Source organism: Corylus avellana, chromosome ca10 (genome assembly GCF_901000735.1).
Source record: "Corylus avellana chromosome ca10, CavTom2PMs-1.0".
In the NCBI taxonomy this organism is placed as follows: domain Eukaryota; kingdom Viridiplantae; phylum Streptophyta; class Magnoliopsida; order Fagales; family Betulaceae; genus Corylus; species Corylus avellana.
The window spans coordinates 13,173,547-13,196,011 of NC_081550.1; the positions used below are offsets into that span (position 1 = coordinate 13,173,547).

Consider the following 22,465-nt stretch of genomic DNA (forward strand, 5'->3'; position numbering starts at 1 on the left):
TGCATGTGGTGTGTACTAGTTAATTAAATCAATTTGGATGACCGAGTCCTGAGTTTAATAAGAGTAGCAAAAGAAATTCACACCAGGTTCTTGGGTTAATCAACATGGGGAACAAAGAGTAGACACCCATGCCCTAGGCCTCATGTGTTTGTCTATTTCTATAGATTTATGCTTTCTTAAAGAATAACTTAGTATACACCCATGCCTAACTCGTTGCTTAGGGAAATCATAACTTAAGGAGTATCACCCATGCCCTTAGGTTGGCAAACATTAGGTATTCATAATATGATTGGATCATTGGCATATTGTTATATTATTATAGCATGATTAGTGGTGGATATCAAAACCTTACATTTACCTTATCTTTATCTTTATTTCTTTTCCTTAGTATCAATATCAATCTTGTGACAATTTTGGTATTTTAATTACTTCTAAAACAAAACCAATAATCTCCGTGGGATCGATCTCGTACTTGCTGCACTATACTATCGTTTGATCTTGTGCACTTGCGAGTAAAACGTACTAAATATTATCTATTAATTTAGGTAGTATTTAGCACAACAGCAGTTTCTCTTTAACATCCTACAAAACATTAAAAACACAAAACTAACACAAAACATTAAATAACGACACAGCTAATGGATTAACTAATGTAAATAAAGGGGTCCAAGTATGCAATATTTGGCACTTATCAAAAACCCCTAAACTTATATTTTGCTAGTCCCTTAGCAAAATAAAACGAAAATACAATGAAAGTAAGAAACATAAGTCCTCTTTTGTGGGAGAGACGATTGCATTTAGCATATGCAACAAGCCTTTTAAACTCCTAGGCATCCCTAGTGGACGAATGAAGTTTCGTGAGGATTTAATAGGAATGATACTCATAAACATTGTAGCACTATGTTGTCAACAAGAAAGAAGTGTCACATAAATCATGGTTGTTATTCATGAGCAAACTTAAAAAGACAAACACCATCATTTCAATCAAAAGGAAATCCAAAATCAAATCACTTATAAATGGACAATTGAGACCTCATATGTTCTGAAAAGTGAAAAGTGTAATTAGCATATAATCATGAAGCTTTTAGCTTAAACTCAAGACAAGTTTCATAAAATTTATAAGAATCCCTAACAAATGAAACAACCAAGGCAAGATATGCATTTTTTTTTTTTACAGGCTCTGCAATGTCTAACTCCCTTAAGCTTTTTAATTGACCCATGTAACAAGCGTTCAGCCAATCACTCCTAAGCCAGGTGGCTTTAGGGCACTAGATGTAAAGCATCCCTAAGAGCTTATTAACTTAAGTCAAAAAGGCTACAAAGTCAGATTAGCCATATTATAAATCAACATTGAACTTTACACCTTTTGACGCGAACACTCAATGCTTAATGAGGCAAGAGGTCCAGTTACTAAGCGGAAAACTCAACATGATCTTTCTTTTCTTTTTCCTTCTCTTATTTATTTATTTTTATATATCATGCAAGCCAACGGTTATTCATCAATAGGTCATCCAACAAATCTTAAAGAGAACAAGCTTAACCTCAAACATCGTACCTCATAGAAAACATGCTAATGTGATCATAAAAATTTATCTCAAAACAAGTGAAATCTCTTTTACCCAAAAATAAGTCAAATGACTCAGACTTTTAATGACATAATAATGTGTTCAACCCTTTAAGCAAGCTAATGAAATGCAAATCACAGTTACAGTTTGACTCAAACTTGACAAAAACATAACATAAACTTTTTTATTTTTTCAAAACTTCTTTTTTAACGCAAAAAGACAAATAAAAATAAACAAATAAGAACAAAAATAAACAGACAAAGTGTTTTTCTATACCCTCAAACTTGAATTACACATTGTCCCCAATGTAGGCAGAAATACAATACCAAGAGATATAAGGAACCAGAGTGAGCAAAGAGATGACCCCCAAACTTACTCGTGACAACACCCGTCCTAAAAAACACAAAAATAAACAAAAAAAAAAAAAAGAATATAAACGAAACAAAAAATAAAAAATATGACTAAAAAAAAAAAAAAAGGAATGCCTCCCATAAGTGCTAAGTTTACAGTCTTCAGCCAGACTTTTCACAGCTGATGATTAAGTAGACGATGTAGGATCTTCCAAAGCCAATTCCTCACTCTCCAAAATTTCCAGTTCCAAGAACGGCTTCAACCTCTGACCATTGACCTTGAGAGTACTTCCATTCTTAGGATCCTCGATCTTGATGGCTCCATGAGTAGAAACTACACGCACTATGAATGGTCCAGTTCATCGGGATTTAAGATTTCCTGGAAACAGATGCAGACATGAGTTGTAAAGGAGGACTTTCTGACCAACTTCAAATGATCTTCTCAAAATGTTTTGGTCATGAATCTTCTTCATTTGAGCTTTGTATAGCTTGGCACTGTTGTAGGCATCATTCCTCAATTCTTCTAATTCATCTATCTGTAGCTTCCATTGATTGCCAGCCATGGTGAGGCTAAAATTCGGCTGCTTTATAGCCCAATAAGCTCGGTGCTCCAATTCCACAAGGAAGTGACAGGCCTTGTCATACACGAGTCACTAAGGAGACATGCCAATTGGAGTCTTGAATGCAGTCTGGTATGCCGACAAAGCGTCATTGAGTCGAAGAGACCAGTCCTTCCTCTTCGAGTTCACCGTCTTTTCTAATATCCTCTTGATTTCCCTATTGGATATCTCAACTTGCCCATTTGTCTGAGGATGGTAAGGAGTTGCTCAAAATATCGGTTGTAGGAATGCTTCCCCCCATCACTGATGATGGCACGTGGTGTCCCAAAACGTGCGAACACATTTTCCTTCAAAAATTGCAACACGACTCTGTGATCATTAGTCTTGCATGCAATGGCCTCCACCTACTTGAAAACATAATCCACCGGCACAAGGATGAAAAGATACCCATAAGAATTAGGAAAGGGTCCTGTGAAATCGATGCCCCAAACAACAAACAGGTCCACAATAAGAATCGGGTTTAATGGCATCATATTCCTTCTTCCAATGCTTCCCAACTTTTAGCATCTATCACATGCTAAACAGTAGGCATAGGCATAACGAAAAATGGAGGGCCAATAGAATCCACTTTAAAGAATCTTTGTCACGGTCTTTTTAGAACTGAAGTGGCCTCCACATGCATGATCATGGCAAAAAGATAGGACATTTTGCTGGTCATTTTCAGGAATGCATCTCCTTATAATCTGATCTGGGCAATATTTGAATAGGTAAGGATCATCCCAAAAGAAGTACTGCGCCCCAGCCAAGAATTTTGATCTGTCTTGCTTGGTCCAATGTGATGGCATCTGGGCAGTGACAAGGTAGTTCACTATGTCTGTGAACCATGGTGCACGAATTTGAGAGATGTGCATAAGTTGTTCATCAGGGAATGTCTTAGCAATCGACACAGCATTTTTATTGAAGTCCACAACCAGCCTGAATAGATGGTTAGCTACCATATTCTCGGAACTCTTCTTGTCTCGAATTTCAACATCGAACTCTTGCAACGATAGAATCTACCGGATGAGACGACATTTAGCATCTTTCGTTGACAAAAGATATTTCAGCGCAACATGATCCGAGTAGACTAAGACTTTAGACTCTAGCAAGTAAGATCTAAACTTATCCAGAGCAAACACTACAGCCAACAACTTCTTTTCAGTGATGGAGTAGTTGAGTTGTGCATCATTCAGAGTCTTGCTGGCATAATATATGACATGCGGAAGCTTCTCTACTCGCTGACCCAAATCGGCTTCCACAGCATAATCGGAGGCATCACACATTATCTGGAATGGAACTCCCCAATTAGGTGGCTGAATGATTGGTGTAAAAGTTAAGGTCTTCTTCAGAATTTCGAAGGCTATTTGGCATTTGTCATTGAAATCAAAAGGAACATCTTTTGCCAATAGATTACATAGAGTTCTTGCTACCTTGCTGAAGTCCTTGATGAATCTTCTGTAGAACCCAACATGTCCTAGAAACGACCGAATCTCCTTAACTGTCCGTGGGGGCGGAAGGTTAGAGATCAGATCAACCTTAGCTCTATCAACTTCGATACCTTTGTGGGAAATTACATGCCCCAAAACAATTCCTTGTTTCACCATGAAGTGGCATTTTTCCCAATTCAGAACCAAATTCTTCTCCTTACACCGTACTAGCACCAATGTAAGATGATGTAAACACTCCTCAAATGGCAAACTAAAGATTGAGAAATCATCCAAGAAGATCTCCAGGTGACGTTCAACCATATCTGAAAAGATGCTGATCATGCACCGTTGAAAGGTGGCGGGTGCATTACACAATCGAAACGGCATTCGGCGCCAAAAACTTGTTGTGCAAATTTATTTAAATCGCAAGTGTACTAATCAATTGTAGTTAATGGATTGCAAGTGCGAGGTCGAACCCATAGGGAATTGTATTCTTGAAAGCAATTTTAAATCTAAATTAATTAAACCCTAATCTAGTTCCAAATTTTTGAGAGAATTTTTTGTTTGAATGAAATAGTAAAAACATAAGCAATTTAAAGTGATTGAAATCTCAAAAATTCGTTCATAATCTAGAATATTCCCCCAAGTTCTCACATATAAATCTTAAGTTTGTTTTACTATTGCTTCAAAGAATTAATCAAAAGATCCCATGTATCTATTCATAACCCAAATCACAAAAGAAATCCAATATTTAATCAAATCATTAACTGTATCTCTAAATCACAAGAAAATATTCAATCTTTATCAAAACATCAATTGTATCCAGAGAATAAATCACAAGGGAAATCCAATTTTTTCACAAAGAAAACCAAGCAGTCAATTGTATTGAATAATCTTAAATCATCAAGTGTATCCTTGAATCACAAAAGATATCCAAGAATTATTCAATCCAATTGATTAGAAGTAAAACAATAGATCAATTAAACCATTAAATTGGGAAATATTACATACATGAAACAAAGTTGCTAATCATAAGTGAGGCTTCGTCTTCAACCTTAGTTGAAGCTTTAGCCTCTCATGTTATTGAAAGACAAAACAAGATTGATTGAATTCATAATATAAGATTGAGTACTTACAATTAAGAATCACAAAGTTGAGATCCAAAAGTTAGGAAACCCTTAAACTCTCTTCTTTCTCCTATGAAATCTTGAAATTTGTAGCCTCCGTAAACTAATTTGATAATTCTCTATTTATAGGCCTAAAACTAGGGTTTACAATTTGAAATCGGATAAAATTCGTCCAGGTTTGTATCCTTTTATTGCGGGACGATTTTGGAATAGTAAACGTCTGAATTAGGAAAATCCTATTTCACAATTAATTGTAATATTTTGAGTTAGAATGCGGCTTGAATCACCTCAATCTGATACTTGAATAGAAAGTTATGGTCAAAATACTGAAACGTGTGCAGAATCTGAATTTGAATCCAATCCAAAATTTTATACAATTTGATCTTTAATCCAATCTGATCTTTAATCCGATTTAACATTTTCTTGGATTTGGTTAAACTTAACCACATCATCTAGGTTTTCTCAAAGTATGCTTTCTTTCATATTTTTCATTTTTCCCTTTAATGATGTAGTTTCTCTTTAACAACCTACAAAACACTAAAAACACGAAACTAACACAAAACTTTAAATAACGACACAGCTAAATGATTAATTAACGTAAATAAGGGGTCCAAGTATGTAATATTTGGCACTTATTACTTACCAAATGCGCCCAGCACAAAGCAATGGATACAACGTCGTTCCCTACACTCTCGGACGGTGAAAAGTCCAGGTATGGGGCCATAATGAACTTCCCGCACTTAACATCCAAATGCATCTATCATATCAGGGATAACACTCGGCTACATAGACAACTCGCACATAGCAAGATCACCGGGACAATTACGATTCTACTCTTAAAGACGCCTCACAGATACATGCCATCCCCGAAATCTTGTCAACATATGTAACGGCCTCTTACCGATCATAAAGAAAGGAGACACAAATATTAACTCTCTAGGCGTTACGCCCAAATCCCAGATCCTTCGCCCGATGATCATAACCACCTCTGTATACTCAGCTATAAAAGGCCTCACCTTGAAGGTATGAGGGACCACTAAGACGCATACTAAGCTTATATACATACTGACTTAAGCATCGGAGGAGGAACCGCCGGCGAACACCCGGGGCGTCCTCTTAATGCGTGCTTTAGTTTTGTAGGTTTACATAGAAAGGTGAACAACAAAAGGCATAGCTCGAAGACTTGGATTCCCTCAAATTCAGCATACCGGAAACTGCTTCAACATATATAAACCAAGTCACTTTCTGCTTGCCTTGTTTGAATATTGTTAAGAGGAATTAAGTTTAGATACCACTGAATCATCATCATCCTGTCCTCTTTAGTAGAGTGTAACTTTGCTTGGAGGATCCAAAAAGGACTAAAGAAGAAAAATAATGAATTATCATAAAAATAATTTGTATTTCTACTTATGCTTAGCAAATGATCTTTCTCATTTTTCAATTTACTTTGCATAAATATCATCCTCTTAACTCGCCGAGTTTGTCTCCATTTTCAGTCCAATTAAACTCAACCACAATAAGCACCTCGTCATCTTCTGAATCTAGTTGGGATCACGACGTCTTCTTGAGTTCCAAAGGTGAAGATACCCGCAAGAAGTTCACTGATCACCTCTATACCGCCTTGAAGCAAGTTGAAATTTGTACCTTCCGAGATGATGAGGGTCTTGAGAGAGGGGAAAACATCTCTAGTGAATTACTCAATGTGATTCGTAGATCAAGGATTTCTATTGTGGTTTTCTCTAAAGGCTATGCTTCTTCCACGTGGTGTCTAGATGAACTTCCAGAGATAGTGCACTATAAGAACACCACTCTTCTTCCCATATTTTATCATGTGGACCCCTTAGATGTCCAAAAACAGTTAAGAACTTTTGCAGAAGCCTTTGCTAAACATGTAGAGTAGTTTCAAATTGATAGGGTGCAAAGGTGGAGGGAAACTCTTACTCAAGTTGCGGAATGTTCCGGCTGGGATCTTCAAAGCCTTACAAATGGGTAACATACAATGGACTCTATGTACATTTCATGCATTTTTTTCCTGACCTTTTCTTTTCTTTTAAATTTTAGGAAAAAATGGATAAAAAGTAACATTAGGCTAAGTAGATTGAAGAAAAATAGTGTTTGAGTTGAGTCAGTTGATGGTTTTCTGTTCAGTGCCCACTCTCTTAGTATATCAAGTCTTGGATTGCTTTTTAGATTAAATATCGTACACATGAGGAATGATATTGTAACCATACTCTGAGTGAAACAGTTATGGTTTTTTCTACTAGAGGAAACAAAATAAATTGTTTCTTGGCATGTCAATAGGAGAAGAAATTATATAGAGATATATCTAAACAATAATTATCAATAATTTTGATAAAACCTAATTGTTTGTCATGGCAAATTAGTCCTTAAATGACTAGGATGATAACATCTATTTGGTAGCCTGATGAGTCATAGTTTTATTATTATTATTTTTGTCCTAGTGCTTATTTTAATGTTCTTTTCCATTTGAATTGTAATGATCAGGTATGAATCAAGATTCATCAAAGCAATTGTTGAAGAAGTTTTGTGTAAAGTGGATCCCTATCGCTTGGATGTCGCCGAACACCCAATAGGAATAGAGTCTCGTATTCATCATATTAAAGATTTATTAAATCTTGAAACAAATGACGTTCGCATTGTGGGCATTTATGGAATGGATAGAAGAAGCAAAACAACACTAGCAAAAGCAATCTATAATGAAATACACTTTACATTTGAAGGAAGTAGTTTTCTTTCAAACGTTAAAGAACGTTCAGAAAAGCCCAATGGCTTAATTGGTTTACAAAAACAACTTTTTGATGATATCTTGAAAATGAATTTGAAGAGTGTGAATGCTGATAGAGGAATCAGTATAATTCAAGAAAGAATTTGTGGAAAAAGGGTTCTTGTTATTCTTGATGATGTGGATGACTTTGGAAACCTACACGTGTTAGTCAAAAAGCACTGGCTTGGTTGTGGAAGTAAAATCATTATAACAACTAGAGATGAACATTTGCTAACTCAATTGGAAGTAGATGAAAGATATGAAGTAGAAAAACTAAATGAATGGGAGTCTCTTCAACTTTTCAATTGGCATGCCTTCAAGATGACTTATCCAAATCCAAATAGAGATTGTGTTGAGCTGTCGATTGAAGTAGTGGCTTATGCTGGAGGACTTCCGTTAGCTCTTGAGGTTTTGGGTTCTTTTCTCAATGGAAGAACAATGGTTGAGTGGAAAAGTGAATTGGGCAAATTACGAATAACTCCTCATCACAAGATTCAAAAAATACTTAGAATAAGTTTTGATTCATTGGACAACTTTGAAAATGACATATTCCTTGATATTGCATGTTTCTTTGTCAGTATGGACAAATAATATGTTATCAAAATACTTGATGGTTGTAAATTCTATCCAAAGATTGGTATCCCTATTCTTATTTAGAGGTCACTTGTGACAATTGATTACCAAAAGAAGTTGAAGATGCATAATCTAATTCGAGATATGGGGGAGGGAAATTGTTTATAGAGAATGTCCCAAAAATCCAGGAAAACGCAGCAGGTTATGGTTTCACGAGGATGGCTTAAATGTACTACGCAATCGCTTGGTAAGAGGCATATGCATTTGTACTTATCAAAAAATAAAAATGAGGCATATGCATTTTTACTTATAATAAATAAATAAACAAATAAAGATATATGGATTTACATATATAAACACTTGCACATGCACATAATATAGTGTTATGTAGGTATGCATGAGAGATTGCCTTTTTTCCAACCATGCTTCATAGCTTCAATAGTGTATCAAACTTTAAATTCAAAACTTCTCTAAATCAAGTTAGGTAGTTTACAACATTAAAATGGTATGCAATCATGTTTTAAGCAATTCTAATCATGTTCAAATCACTTAAGTATTGAATTTTTAAATTATGGTGAGAATATATAGGCCTACTTTAATTCAAAGTTATTCTAGCTTTACACAATATGAGAATGTGCGTTGCTAATCCAGCAATCTATTTTTCCAGGGCTCGAAGAGAGTGGAGGGTCTCAGCTTAAATCTCCCAGAACAGTTGAAAACTAAAGCATTTAGAAAAATGAAGATTTTGAGATTACTCCAAATCAATGATGTAGATTTCATGGGATCCTATGAACATCTCTTTAAAGAGTTAAAAATGGCTTTGTTGGCATAAGTGTCCTTTGAAATTTCTACCACAAGATTTTCATCTAGAGAACCTTGTTATTCTTGACATGCAACATAGTAATGTCAAGTAAGTTTGGACGAAGAAGAAAGTATAACAAATCTTGTAGTGCTTTTTTTCACTATTAATGTTAAATATATAACTAACAAAAACTTTTTTTTTCTTCTTCATTTATTTTGTTTAATAGATATTGAACAAGTTGAAGGTCCTTAATCTCAGCAATTCCAAAAATCTCAGTAGATCACCAGATTCCTCAGAAGTCCCACAACTAGACATTCTAATACTTGAAGGTTGCACAAGCTTGGTTCAAGTTTATGAGTTCATTGGATATCTCAAAAGCCTTGTTTCATTGAATTTAGAGAATTGCAGGAACCTCAAGGACCTTCCAAAATTCTTACAAGCCTAACATTTGGAGAGTTTTTGAATCTTAAAGATTGTACAAGTTTGGTTGAGATTCACCAGTCTATTGCACTTCTAAAAAGACTTGCTTTGCTGAATTTACAAGGATGAAAGAACCTTAGGAATCTTCCAAGCAGCATTTCTAACTTAAAATCTCTTAAAATTCTTGTCTTGTCTCGGTACTTTAATCTTGAGAAGTTACTGAATCGATTGGGGAATATAACGACTTTAACAAAGTTGTATATGGAGAACACTACCATTAAGCAACTACCATCCTCCTTTCGCCTTTTGAGTAATCTCGAAACTTTATCATTTCATGAATGTGAATGTCTCATCGAATCACCAAAGTTTTTACGAACCTCACGTCTACAAACACTGATACTCGGAGGTTGTACAAGCTTGGTTGAGATTCACGAGTCCATTGGACTTCTAAAAAGACTTGTTTTGCTGAATTTACAAAGTTGCAAGTAGCTTAGGAATCTTCCAAGTAGCATTTCTAACTTGGAATCTCTTGAAACTCTTGACTTGTGGAAGTGCTATAATGTTGAAGAGTTACTGGAGCAATTGGGGAATATGACGACTTTAAAAACGTTGAAAGCGGGTCTCACTGCTATTAAGCAACTACCATCCTCCTTTAACCTTCTGAAGAATCTTGAAACGTTAGAATTTTTTGGATGTGAATGTCTCATCAAATCACCAAAGTTCTCAGAAGCCTCACATCTAAAGGAACTGACATTTGGAGGTTGTACAAGCTTGGTTAAGATTCACGAGTCTATTGGAGATCTAAAAAACGTTGAATCACTTATTTTACGAAGGTGCAAGAAGCTTAGGAATCTTCCAATTAGTAGCATTTCTAATTTAGAATCTCTTGGAGTTCTTATATTGTCTAACTGCTCAAAACTTGACAAGTTACCGGAACAATGGGGGAATATGAAGGCTTTGTGAAAGTTGGCTGCAGACAAAACTGCTATTGAGCAACTACCATCTTCTTTGGGTGATTTGAGCAATCTCAACGTTTTAAAATTACCTGGATTTGGAGGACCATCCTCATCATGGATATCACCCAATAGCTCCAACCGCATGAGTTTGTTATCCATTTCTGAATTATGGTCATTGACAGAACTAGATCTTAGTGAGCGCAATTTGACTGAAGATGAGTTTTCTGAATTTGAATGTTTATCTTCACTTGAAAGAACGTATTTATCAAGAAACAATTTTCGTAACCTACCTAGTTGCATCAGCCGCCTTCCTAAATTAAAGTATTTGCATTTGAGTGAGTGTACTAGTCTTCAATCAATTTCACTTCCCAGAAATGTAATATCTTTGACAGCAAATGGCTGCACATCATTGGAAAGAATCTCAATTCTGACGAACGAGAGTTCAGGATCTTCTGACCTTTGCATTCTCGACTGGCAGGAGAAGCTTGCGTCATCTTTTGACCTTGATAATTGCCGCAAACTGGTTGAGATTCAAAATTCCGAGAGGTTGTGATGTGTATCAATTACTTTTCAGATGGGAAACTGCAACAATCTATCATCGGAATTTAGGAAGAGTGTTCTCCAGGTTCTCTATCTTCTCTTCTCTTCTCTTCTCTCATTTTCTAATGCAAACACTTTTTTGAAATAGATGATGTGCAAGACAGATATGGTTTGTTGCGTTCTCCTCCCCGAAAGTGAGATTCCAAATTGGATTAGCCATCAGGCAATGGGTTCTTCAGTATCCTTCCGGGTGCCTCCGTTTTTGGATGGTAAAATCAGCAAGGTGCTTTTATGCCTTGTTTATGCAGTAAATAAGGAAGCACCCAGAGACATATTAGATCGTGGGGGTGACTTCAGATGGAGATTATGTAATAAAAGTTGTAGAGTCTAGTTCAACAATTGGGATGTGGTGGGAAGTTTTCCGGCTATATCAGGAGCATCAGATTTTGATATCTTTGAAGATCATATAATTGCACAAGTGAGCAGTGATGAAATGTGGAGTCAAAATAAAAGGATGATGAAAAGTGGAGATGAAATAGAGGTCGCCATTGATCTACATATGTGGGTCCATGAACGTATTGATCCTCTAATTAATCCGCGAATTGATCCGCGAATTATGGAAGTGAAGAGGTGTAGAATTCATTTTGTCGTTGATGATGATGATGAGCCAAGTGTTAGAGATGATGATGAGATCGCTGAAACTGAAAGTGTGGATTCACGATTGTAGCCATCCTTCACCAAATTCAGACCACAATTCCCCCCAAATATATGGTAGCCAGATTTCCCTTGCTGCCCCCTTTTTTTTTTATTATTAATTTTTTTTTTATGATATGTATATGTTATATATTTTTTTGCCCTGTTTGATTTTTTTACTTATTTATTATCGTGAACTATATTGAGTTTGCTTTAAGCTATAATAAGTTATAGAATTCCATTTGATTCAGTAACCAACTCTTTTCTCTTGTTGGGTACAATCTGCAAAATAAGAAAAAGTGGAACTAAATTCATGACCAAAGTCGAAGGGAGAAGCAGTTGTGTTTTGCTTATTATATCTAAATAATATGATAAATCTAACGAATAGTCTAGTTGCACATATGTGGGTCTATAGCAATCTTGGAGTTTTGAGTTTCAGCAAAGGTTCAATTCTAAGAAAATTTTGCTGTGGAAGATTGTGTTGTCAATTAATTGTAAAAGGTAAAATCTAAAAGGAACCATATTTTGTGAAAGGAACTCGGGGCTTCTCCCTAAGGATACGTAAGATATCTCTCACTAGCAACAATTGGGATATTGGACAAGTGTGGACATTGCAATCATTAAACCCCAACAACCAAACCCCCCTCCCCAAAATCTCCAAGTGGATATTGGTTACTTCTTGTTCTTTTTGGCTCATGACAAAGCATTTTTACATCATTCTTAGTTCCATATGAGTTTTTTGACCAATTTATACTTGTAGTAGTTAAACTGTTTTGAAGGGTGAAATTTCCTATTCTGGTAAAGTTGGTCCCAAATTGATCAACAAGGAAGGGGCTACCCCCATTAAAAATGTGACGAACAAAAAAGTGTGATGTTTCTCTTTGGCTGAAAATTTTGGTATTAGCTCTTTAATATGCCTATTAAATAGGACTTCGGCAAGACCACCGTTGGAATCCCACTGGACCTCTGCCGGAACCCCATTTTATATGTAAAATGTAAAATAATTAGACCATTACATTCAAGTAATTTATAATCCATAATGCTCAGTAAAAAAAAAAAAAAAATCACAAGGACACTATGGTGTTGAATAACCAAAACTGAACCAGTGATGTTGAAGTATGAAGAAGCCAAGAGATCTCCAACCGTTCCACCGTTCCAAGCTCACGACATTCTTTCTGGTCACAAACGGCGGTTGTCTGCGGCGAGTGTCCTCGCCAACATTTCCCTTCTATGAACAATGAGTACATATGTCTGGTTCTCCATTCTTCACATGCTTCTCCAGTCTCCACATATCCAACTTTAACTTTAACCCAAATGTCACATACCTGAGCAATGAATTCATGCATGGTGAGGCTCTGTCTCATCCATTTGATATTGGGCACAATTACATGCTTCAACCAAGTGTTGGAATAGCAGCATATACATATACATATTTAAAGGTTATAATTTTTTAACAACTTGTTGAGTAGGAATTTTCTCAAATTCTTGCAAAATTTTTTTTTTTTTTTTTTAAATGTGACATATCTGAGAACCCAAAAGCAAAAGACAAAAATGAAAAATTGAAAGATGACGATAATTGCTTACCGAGAGACCAGTAGAAATTGTAGGCGTAGTATAATCAGTCTAAACCTTCAAAGTTTTACCTAACACCTGATCATCTACAGTAGTATCCATAACAGCCAAGACACCAGATGAGCCTGTTTTTGACTCATCAACCACTATGTGAACTCCACACTTCTTCACTTCAACCCAGCTGCAAAGCTCGAAGGACACCTCCATTTCCACTTTTTCTACAAACTCAATTATTTTGTCTGGGGATCCGAGCACCACCACTTTATTTTTTACAACAGGCCACCGAAATAACAGCAAATGATCTGACATGCTTACAGAATAGAGAAAAAGACTTGGGAGAAGAACCTGTCGGTGGTCTCTCTTTTTATTATGGATCATCACCTTAATTTCAGTCATTGGCATATACGATTCTTTCATTGGCAGATCCAATTCTTTCTGTTTTGCATAAACAATGCAAATAAGTAATACGCGAATCTCACCCTCCGCAGGAGAAGGAACATGAAAGGATATTGAAGAACCAATTCTCTGATGGCAGAACCAACTTGGAATCCCACCCTCCTCTCCAGGGACGCAAGGGAGTAAAATAACACGGTGACATATATTACATTGGGCTGGTGGACACTGTTTCAAAATAAAAAATAAAAAAATGTTCACATCATTGAGAGAGAGACAGAGAGAAACAGAGAGAGGGAGAGAACAAACCTGGAGAAGCCTCGTCCGAAATTTACGTGATAGATTGTAGGAATCAAACAAGTTAATGAATAAATCAGGATCCAAACGTAAGTCCTCAATCTCATCCAGGTTGCAGCAGTCAGTAAGGTGAAGACTAGCTAATTGTGAACTCCGCGAAATTGAGAGTGTTTTCAACTTTGGGCAGCCAGACGCATTAAGGGCCTCTACATTTGCAGGGAGTTCTGAAATTGAAAGAAGAGATTTACACTTCTCTAAATACAAGTATTGTAATTTAGGAAGGCTACTGACGCAATCAGGTAGCTTTCTAAAGTTGTTTTCTGATAAATCCAAACCCTGGAGTGAAGATAAACTCCCAATATCATTGAGAATCTCATCTTCAGAGAAGCTGCAATTACTGAGACCAAGTCTTCCCAAATTACCAAATCTGAAAACGGAAGCTCGTAGCAAGCTTATGGGATTTATGTTTTTTGGAGATATCCACGATGAGAAGCTTGAGAACTGAGATTCTAAGAATTGACCCTTACATCCAGGTAATGATCCTCCTTTGATATTCATTGAAAGACCAAAGGATGATGGTAGTTGCTTAATAGCAGTTCTATGTATAACCAACTCTTTTGAAGACGTCATATTCTCAAATTTCTCAGGTAGCTTGTCAAGTTTCAAACAACCAGACAAATTAAGTCTTTCAAGAGTTTTTAAGGTATAAATACTTCTTGGAAGTTTCTTAAAGTTCTTGCATCCATTTAAATTCAGCAAAACAAGACCTTTTAGATGTCCAATAGACTCATGCAACTCAACCAAGTTTATGCAACCTTCAAGTATTAGTAACTCCAGATGTGGGACTCGCAAGAAGTTGGGTGATTTGGTAAGATTTTTGGAATAGCTGAGATTAAGAACTTTCAACTTGTTGAGTACCTGTGAAAAAGAAAAGAAGAAAACATTTCTTGTGAGTTATATATTTAACATCAAAGGAGAACTAAAATGCATAATAAGACATGTCATACTCTGTCATCCTTCCAAATTTGTTCGACACTACTATATTGCATGTCAAGAACAACAAGATTCTCTAGATGAAAATCTTGTGGTAGAACTTTTAGAGGGCATTTAAGCCAACAAAGCCATCTTAGCTCTTTGGAAAGATGTTTGTAACATCCTATCAAAGATGCACCATTGATCTCAAGCAATCTCAAATTCTTCATCTTTGCAAATGCTTTAGTTTTTAATTGTACATCTTCAAGTGCCGGCAAATTTAGGGTGAGACCTTCTACTGCTTTCAATCCCTGACAAAATACATAGTTGGATTAGGAACACATCTTCTCATCCTTTGTAAAGCTAAAGCACCTTTAAATTGGAGTAGACCAAGATATTCTCACCATAATTTTTTTTTTTTTTTTTTAGAAAAAAAAAAAAAAAAAAAAACCACCAAATGATTTAGACATTGACAAGAATTGATTGCATACTTTTTATTTTATTTTATTTTATGTTATACAACTTAATTTAGAGAAATTTTAGATTTAAAATCATACGTAAAGGTCGATATATTATTCGAATTATGATTTATGCATGGCAAAAAGACAACTCCCATGTATACCTACATAACACATATTTATGTTCACATGGTATATAAATGCAAATGCCTCTTACCTTTTCATTTCTTAGTACATTTAATACATCCTCATGAAACCACAACCTGCTAAGTTGTCCAAGATCACCAAGTGACATTTCACAAACAATATCTCTTCCCATATCTCGAATGAGATCATGCATCCTCAACTTATTTTGTACATCAATTGTCATGAGAGACCTCTGAATGAGAAGACTAAGATCAATATATGGGAAAAAACCACAACCATGAAGTATTCTGATGGCGTATTCTTTGTCCATACCAATAAAGAAACATGCAATATCAAGAAATGTCTTCTTTGCATAGTAGTCTAGTGATTTAAAGCTTAATCTAAGAATATTTTGAATATCCTCGTGAGGAAAACTTTGTAATTTTTCTAATTCGCTTTTCCATTCAAAAACACTCATTCCATTTAGAAAACACCCCAAAACCTCAAGAGCTAATGGAATTCCTCCAGCATACTCTACTGCCCTAATTGAAAGGTCCTTGTAATCATCTGTAAGATGGCCCTTCTTAAAGGCATGATGGGAGAAAAGTCGAAGAGACTCCCAATTATTCAATTCTTCCACCTTATATTTTTTATGTACTCCAAGTTGAGTAAGTATCTGTTCATCTCTAGTTGTTGCAATGACTCTACTTCCTTGACCAAACCGTATTCCAACTAATGCTTGTAGTTGCTTCACTTGATCCACATCATCCAGAACAATAAGAACTTTTTTGCCCTCAATTCTTTCCTTAATCCACTCTATTCCCATATCGACATTGCAAAAGTCTAAATTCTTCGCTTTCAAGATATCACTAAGAAGTTGTTTTTGTAAAGAAACTAAACCATTGGATTGCCTTGAAGTTTCTTTAATATTTAAAAGACAACTACTTCCTTCAAATTTATAACATATTTTGTTATAAATATCTTTTGCTAAGGTTGTTTTACCAATTCCACCCATCCCATAGATGCCCACAATGCGAACGTCACTTTTTTCAAGATCTAATAAAACTTTCATATCGTCAACACGAGAATCTATTCCTATTGGATGCATGGCAACATTCAAGTGAGTACGGTTGACTTTATGCAAAACTTCTTCAACAATCTTCTTGATGAATCTTGATTCATACCTGATTATTATGATTCAAATGGAAAATAAAAAAAATGAAGTAAGCGCAAGGAAAGAAAAAGAAGAAAGAAAATTATGAGTCATCATGGTACAAAAAAGATGTTATATATCATCCCAGTCATTTGAGACTAAGATTTCTTGGAAAGAATCTTGTATTATATAAAACTAGCACATAAACCGTGCTATGCACAGGATTCTTCATTATAATTTAAGTTTAAAATTTAAACGCATCCCCATCTTACTTTTCATGTGAAAAAATCTATCATGCCTCTTTTATCTTAATAATAATAAAACTCATAAAGTTCTAATGATTTCAAAAAACACAAAACAAAATAAACAAAAGAGGTATGCTATAGTGCAATATAATGCCTACATGTGGCCCATATTTAGTGACATGTCTGAGGGAGAGAGAGGATTAAAATTCAAATTTCAAATTTGAATCCTCCCTTTCATGTGATTGTCCATCTGCCACGTCACTAAAAATTAGCCACATGTAGGCATTATATTACACTGAAGCATTTCTCTAAGAGAAAACCTTTTATTAGGACCATCATAATAACACCCTTTTTACAGCCCCCAATCAATAACCGACACATAAGCAAAAACATAAAAAGTGCACAAAAATAACTTGGACCAAAATATACTAGATTTTACGGTGAGAAAATCCCTAAAGGGTTAACATTCCATCTCTAAGTTTTAGTTTTGAATCCAAAAATGAATTTTGAGGCATTAGAAACAAGTTTTGAGGTATTAGAAACGGGTTTTGGGGCATTACTATCGGGTTTTTGAGGCATTAGAAACGGGTTTTGAGGTGGGTCACGGCCTGCGGGGTTTGAGGCTTTCACCGCCGGCCAGACCCACGCTATGGGTCTAGCCTGAGTCTTGTTAGCTACGGGTTTTTTTTTCTCTGATGTGGTGTGATTGTTCCCACTTTTATTTTTTTGCATTTTTCTTAAATTGATTATGTGTCACATAGTAATTAGAGGCTGCAAAAAGGGTGTTTTCATGATGGACCTGATAGTAGGGGCTCCCTTTCTCTAAACAAAATATTCATATCTATTCTTTTTAGTACAAAATAAAACAAATATTTCACTCAATATTTAATGCAATCAAATAAATCTCTTCAATACTTTCAAAAAAAAGTGTTAAACAATTCAAGTAAATCACAAAAACGAAAAGAAAAAAAATACAATAAAATATGCAAATGAATTAAAACCTAAAATCTTATTAGTGTGATACCTATTATATTTCAATACAAATAAAATTTCTAGAGAAACAAACATAAAAATAATCAATTCACAATCGTAAAAAATTTATACATAGATACACAAAGATAAATCCAAGCAAAGAAATTTTTGATTAAATAGAAACCTTAGACTAAATCAAATACAGAACAAAATAAGCAAAATCCTTTTTCTTTTATGAGTACTTAATAAAACAAAATATTTCACTCAACATTTAATGCAATCAGATAAATCCCGAGCTCTTTAGTATTTTGAAAGAGCTTCTATTCTCTTTTTTTGGCACAACAATCAAATAAACATATATACTATAATCTTTCATTAGCCCACTATAAATCTAAACAATTTATTATCTTAATTCAGAAGTTTCAATATTTATCAAAGAACAAACATTCAAACAAAGTATAAATTGAAAAATATAAACAACCTACAAATACAGTTAGTACTCAATTACAGTTGTTTGGAGAGTGTTGTGTTATTCTTATTAAGTAGCACAAAACATTAGTTTCATATCTATATATTGATAGCTAAAACCAATTTTTTTTTTCTTCCTTTTTCGTTAAACTAACAGACAAAAGGTTAAGAATAAGAATTACCTCAAGATTGAACTTTTAGGTTATTATTATTGAAGAGTGGAGAGAGAGAGAAAAAGAAAGTTAATTCTTGGAGTTGTAGTTTTTCTTAAATAAAAAACATACACATGGAAGGTTAAGAAGAAGAATTACTTTAGGTTGAATTCTTAGGTTGTTAGAGTTGAAGAGTGGAGAGAGAGATGTGGAAAGAGACAAAAAAAAAAAAAGTCAAAACCGAGAAAAAAAAAAGAAAAAGAACTAAGTTAAAACGATATTGTATAATTTGGTAAATAGTAATTCCTCAACATAATTTGATTTGTATTTATTGTATAATTTAATTTTTAGTTATTTGTTTTCTTATTTGATTTGAACATTAATAATAGTTGATCTATTAAGGAATTTATATATTGTATATATTTAAACGAGTGGCCATGCAGTGATTATTGCAATAAATTATTAAAATGACACTTGTCGCAATTCTACTCTATCTCTCTCTCTCTCTCTCTCTCTATATATATATATATATATATATATATATACCATGGAAGTATATTCCTACATAATTTTTTTTTAATCAAGCAAGGGAAGGGGGGTGCATAAATATCATTCACTTCAAATGTATGACATTTTATCTAAAAGGTTGCAGACTCAATAATTCTAGAACCTTTTTAGCCAGCACACAGTACATGCGGATCTCATGAATTTGTAGCATGGAAAGGTAACAAGTGGAGTTAAATAACACATGACAAGCCTATCTCTGCATTTTGATGGAATAACACACGAGTACTCTTACCCACCGAGGAGAAAGAAATTGATGAATTAAGAGAGAGTAGAATAAAATGGAATATATAGAGTTATTTTTCCTTCTTTTTTTTTTTTTTTTCTTTTTATAGCTCCACTTTAATTTTATTAATTCTCATCTAAAATTCAAAAGAATAGAAAAGGAGAAAAAACAAAAACTTAAAAACGGAATGAAAAAGCACAAGAATCCATAGCATAATACCCATTTGGAACACTTTTGAGATCCCAGCCAGAACAATTCGCAGCTTCACTTAGAGCTGCTTTCCACATCTCCACCCTCTTCATATCAGTCTGAAACCGCTCTTCATGCCTAGCAAAGGCTTCCGCAAAAGTTCCGGTTTGATTTTGAAATTCCAAGGGATCCACATTATAAAATATCGGAAGAAGAATGTGATCTTCGGTATTCTTATTACAGTGCAGGATATCCACTAGTTCATCAAGGCACCACCTAGAAGAAGCATAGCCTTTCGAGAAAACCACAATGGAAATCCTCGATCCACAAATTGCTTTGGATAGTTCTTTAGAGATCATATTCCCTCTTCGAAGCTCCTCGTCGTCTCGGAAGGTTCGAATTCCGACTCGCACCAAGGCAGAATAGAGGTGATCGGTGAAGTTCTTACGCGTATCTTCACCTCTAAAACTTATGAAGACATCGTAATCCCAACGAGATTGAGAAGATGATGGCCGATATGTTAGAATAGTCATGGAAGACGAGGTGCTTCTTGTGGTTGAGTTTGATTGGACTGAAAAATGAGACATTTGGTGAGTGAAAGAGGAGGACATTTAATTTTGCAAAGAAGATTGAAAAATTAGAAAGATCATTTAGTAAACATAAATCTAAATCCAAAACTAGATTCATTCGTTTTCTTCTTTAATTCTTTTTAGATCCTCTAAGGCCTAAGCAAAGTTTCATGCTACGTACTAAAGAGGAGAGGATGATGATGATGATGATTCATTGGTATTCAAACTTACTAATAATTTTATATTTTTGTTTTTGCTGAATTTTATTAAAATATATAATTTCTCTATTATTGAAAAAAAAAAAACAAGAAGAAATTCCTACTGGGTAGAATATTTTATATTATTCTCTAGGGTTTATTATTTTTCCTATTAGGGTTTATTCTATACTTTAATTAGCTTAAGGTTTGTTACCTATCACTCATAACCTCTTTAGGTCTTTGTAATCTTAATTATAAACTACCCAACACAATGCAATTCATTATATGCTTCCACTATTTCTTATCGCTGGCAAGCACAAAGAGGCTTGGATTGTAGTTAAAGTAAAAGTTCGATCATATTTATCCAATGAATGCGTGGATATATATATATAGGGTTTAATTTTATTTTATTTTTAAAAAAAAAAAATGTTACCGTATTCGTTTTGGTCTTCGACGCCGACAACCTGGGAGGCCTCGTTTTGGTCTTCGGATTCTGGCGGTGGAAAGCACAAAGGCAAGCAACCTCGTACGACACTGATGATTTGACCCATGGGTGGTAGAATGGGGTAGAAAGAGAGGAATGGCGGGGGGTAGTTTGGGAAAGAAATCGTGGTTTGGAGTAGTATTAGGAAAATGAAAATGGGTTCAACGCTCAGATTTGGGTTTGCTGGCCACTAAAAGACTTGAATTATTATATTTTGTGGGTAACGAAAAAGAGAGAAATTTGGGTTGAGAATTGAGAGGAGGAAGGAAAGTGAGAAAGGATTTGATGTACAAACTCCTCATAAAAACACAACTCCCTCAACCACTTCTGATTTGATAGGTTTGTTAAGTAAATTTAATAATGAGGAAGACTTAATTCTAAATCACCCAGTGGCAAACTATAATTGCAAGATAGGAGTTGACTTTGTAACCGTCCATTTTTTGCCAACTGGTTTGCCAGCTGTTGCTGACTTTCCCAAAGGTTCGTTTTCCATGTAGTCATATTATTCTAAAATTTCACCATATATATATATTTCTTGGAATATATGGACCAAGAAACAAAAGCTCTTTTCAAGAATATAAAGATTCTCATTTTGTTTTGTAAGACGTGTGACTTTTTATACATTTCTTGTGTGTTTTATATCGACTCTTGTTAGTTTCTTAAGTAAATTGAATAATGAGAATGGCTTATTAAACATAATTCTACATCACAATACTTGGCGCACAATAAATTAGAAGATTGGATTGGGGTTGTCGTTATTCTCTCATAATCCAAACCACAACCAGTTTAAGAAGTTCCATTTTTAAATAACCACAACTTAACTACCAAGCCAATCAGCTGTTAGCCGTAATTCGCAATTATTCGGTTATAATTAACCGTTTTTGAAGTACAAAAAAATCGCAAATCCTACTAAAGAAGTTTCCTCTAAGGGTTTTACTTCTACTAAAACAAAACAATAAGACATGTTTAACAAAAGCAATTGTCAGTCTCATGATTGTGATCCTGGTGTTAATGTGGCGTGACACTGTCACATAAGCCCAAAAAAGAAAAATTGCCGAACCGTACGTGAATCGAATCTCCAAAGTGCACGGTATGACTACACTCAGAGCCATGGGGTAGTCGTGACCATCCCCGATCCATCGAGGGTGGTCACAACCATCCCCGTCCAATTAGTATAATGAAAAATACTAAATTGCACCTACAATTTTATTTTTTATTTAAAAAAAAAACATTCAAAATTTAGAAAAAATAAAAATAAAATTAGGGGTGGTCGTAGCCACCATATTTTTTTTTTGGGCATTTTTGGAATTTGTTAAAATACATGGGAACAATTTTAAAAATTTAAGAGAAAAAAATACACGTGCCTAGCACGTGACCAAATTTCAGTCAAATTGGGCGGAAATTGTTAACGGATGGCCAAACATTTTGTTTTTGTTTTTGTTTTTTTTTTTTAATTTTAATTTTTTTATTTTGGTTTGACTTCGGAGGCATTTGTGAAATTTGCTAAAACACATGGGAACAATTTTAAAAATTTAAGATAAAAAAAATACATGTAGCTATCACATGACTAAATTTAAGTCAAATTGAATGG

General features: G+C 34.8%; 2 protein-coding genes across 2 annotated transcripts; one reads left to right on the top strand and one right to left on the bottom strand.

The window, feature by feature from the left end:
* Positions 1 to 5,733: 5,733 nt before the first annotated feature.
* On the top strand, positions 5,734 to 11,157 carry LOC132162963 (disease resistance protein RPV1-like). Its single transcript, XM_059573171.1, has 5 exons — positions 5,734 to 5,780; positions 6,614 to 6,964; positions 7,574 to 8,261; positions 10,201 to 10,408; positions 10,625 to 11,157. Exons 1-5 carry the CDS (start codon positions 5,734 to 5,736, stop codon positions 11,155 to 11,157), a joined length of 1,827 nt encoding a protein of 608 aa, XP_059429154.1.
* A 908-nt stretch (positions 11,158 to 12,065) lies between these two features.
* LOC132162964 (disease resistance protein RUN1-like) lies at positions 12,066 to 20,157 on the bottom strand. The gene is made up of 7 exons (XM_059573172.1): positions 19,655 to 20,157; positions 15,747 to 16,839; positions 15,107 to 15,382; positions 14,112 to 15,017; positions 13,488 to 14,030; positions 12,941 to 13,228; positions 12,066 to 12,119 (listed from the first exon to the last, which is right to left on the bottom strand). Exons 1-7 carry the CDS (start codon positions 20,155 to 20,157, stop codon positions 12,066 to 12,068), a joined length of 3,663 nt encoding a protein of 1,220 aa, XP_059429155.1.
* Between the last annotated feature and the right edge of the window lie 2,308 nt (positions 20,158 to 22,465).

Bases quoted from the DNA above. Each gene is read 5' to 3' on its own strand.
- LOC132162964 (XM_059573172.1), bottom strand. From the start codon at position 20,157: ATGACTATTCTAACATATCGGCCATCATCTTCTCAATCTCGTTGGGAT. The intron at 15,383-15,746 runs GTAAGAGGCATT...GTATTTTGTCAG, and splicing joins ATGTACTAAGAAATGAAAAG to GGATTGAAAGCAGTAGAAGG. The intron at 12,120-12,940 runs GTTCAGTTTTGG...CTTATTTTGCAG, and splicing joins TTCATACTTCAACATCACTG to ATTGTACCCAACAAGAGAAA.
- LOC132162963 (XM_059573171.1), top strand. From the start codon at position 5,734: ATGGATACAACGTCGTTCCCTACACTCTCGGACGGTGAAAAGTCCAG. The intron at 5,781-6,613 runs GTATGGGGCCAT...TTCTGAATCTAG, and splicing joins TCGGACGGTGAAAAGTCCAG to TTGGGATCACGACGTCTTCT. The intron at 6,965-7,573 runs GTAGTTTCAAAT...TGTAATGATCAG, and splicing joins GCCTTTGCTAAACATGTAGA to GTATGAATCAAGATTCATCA.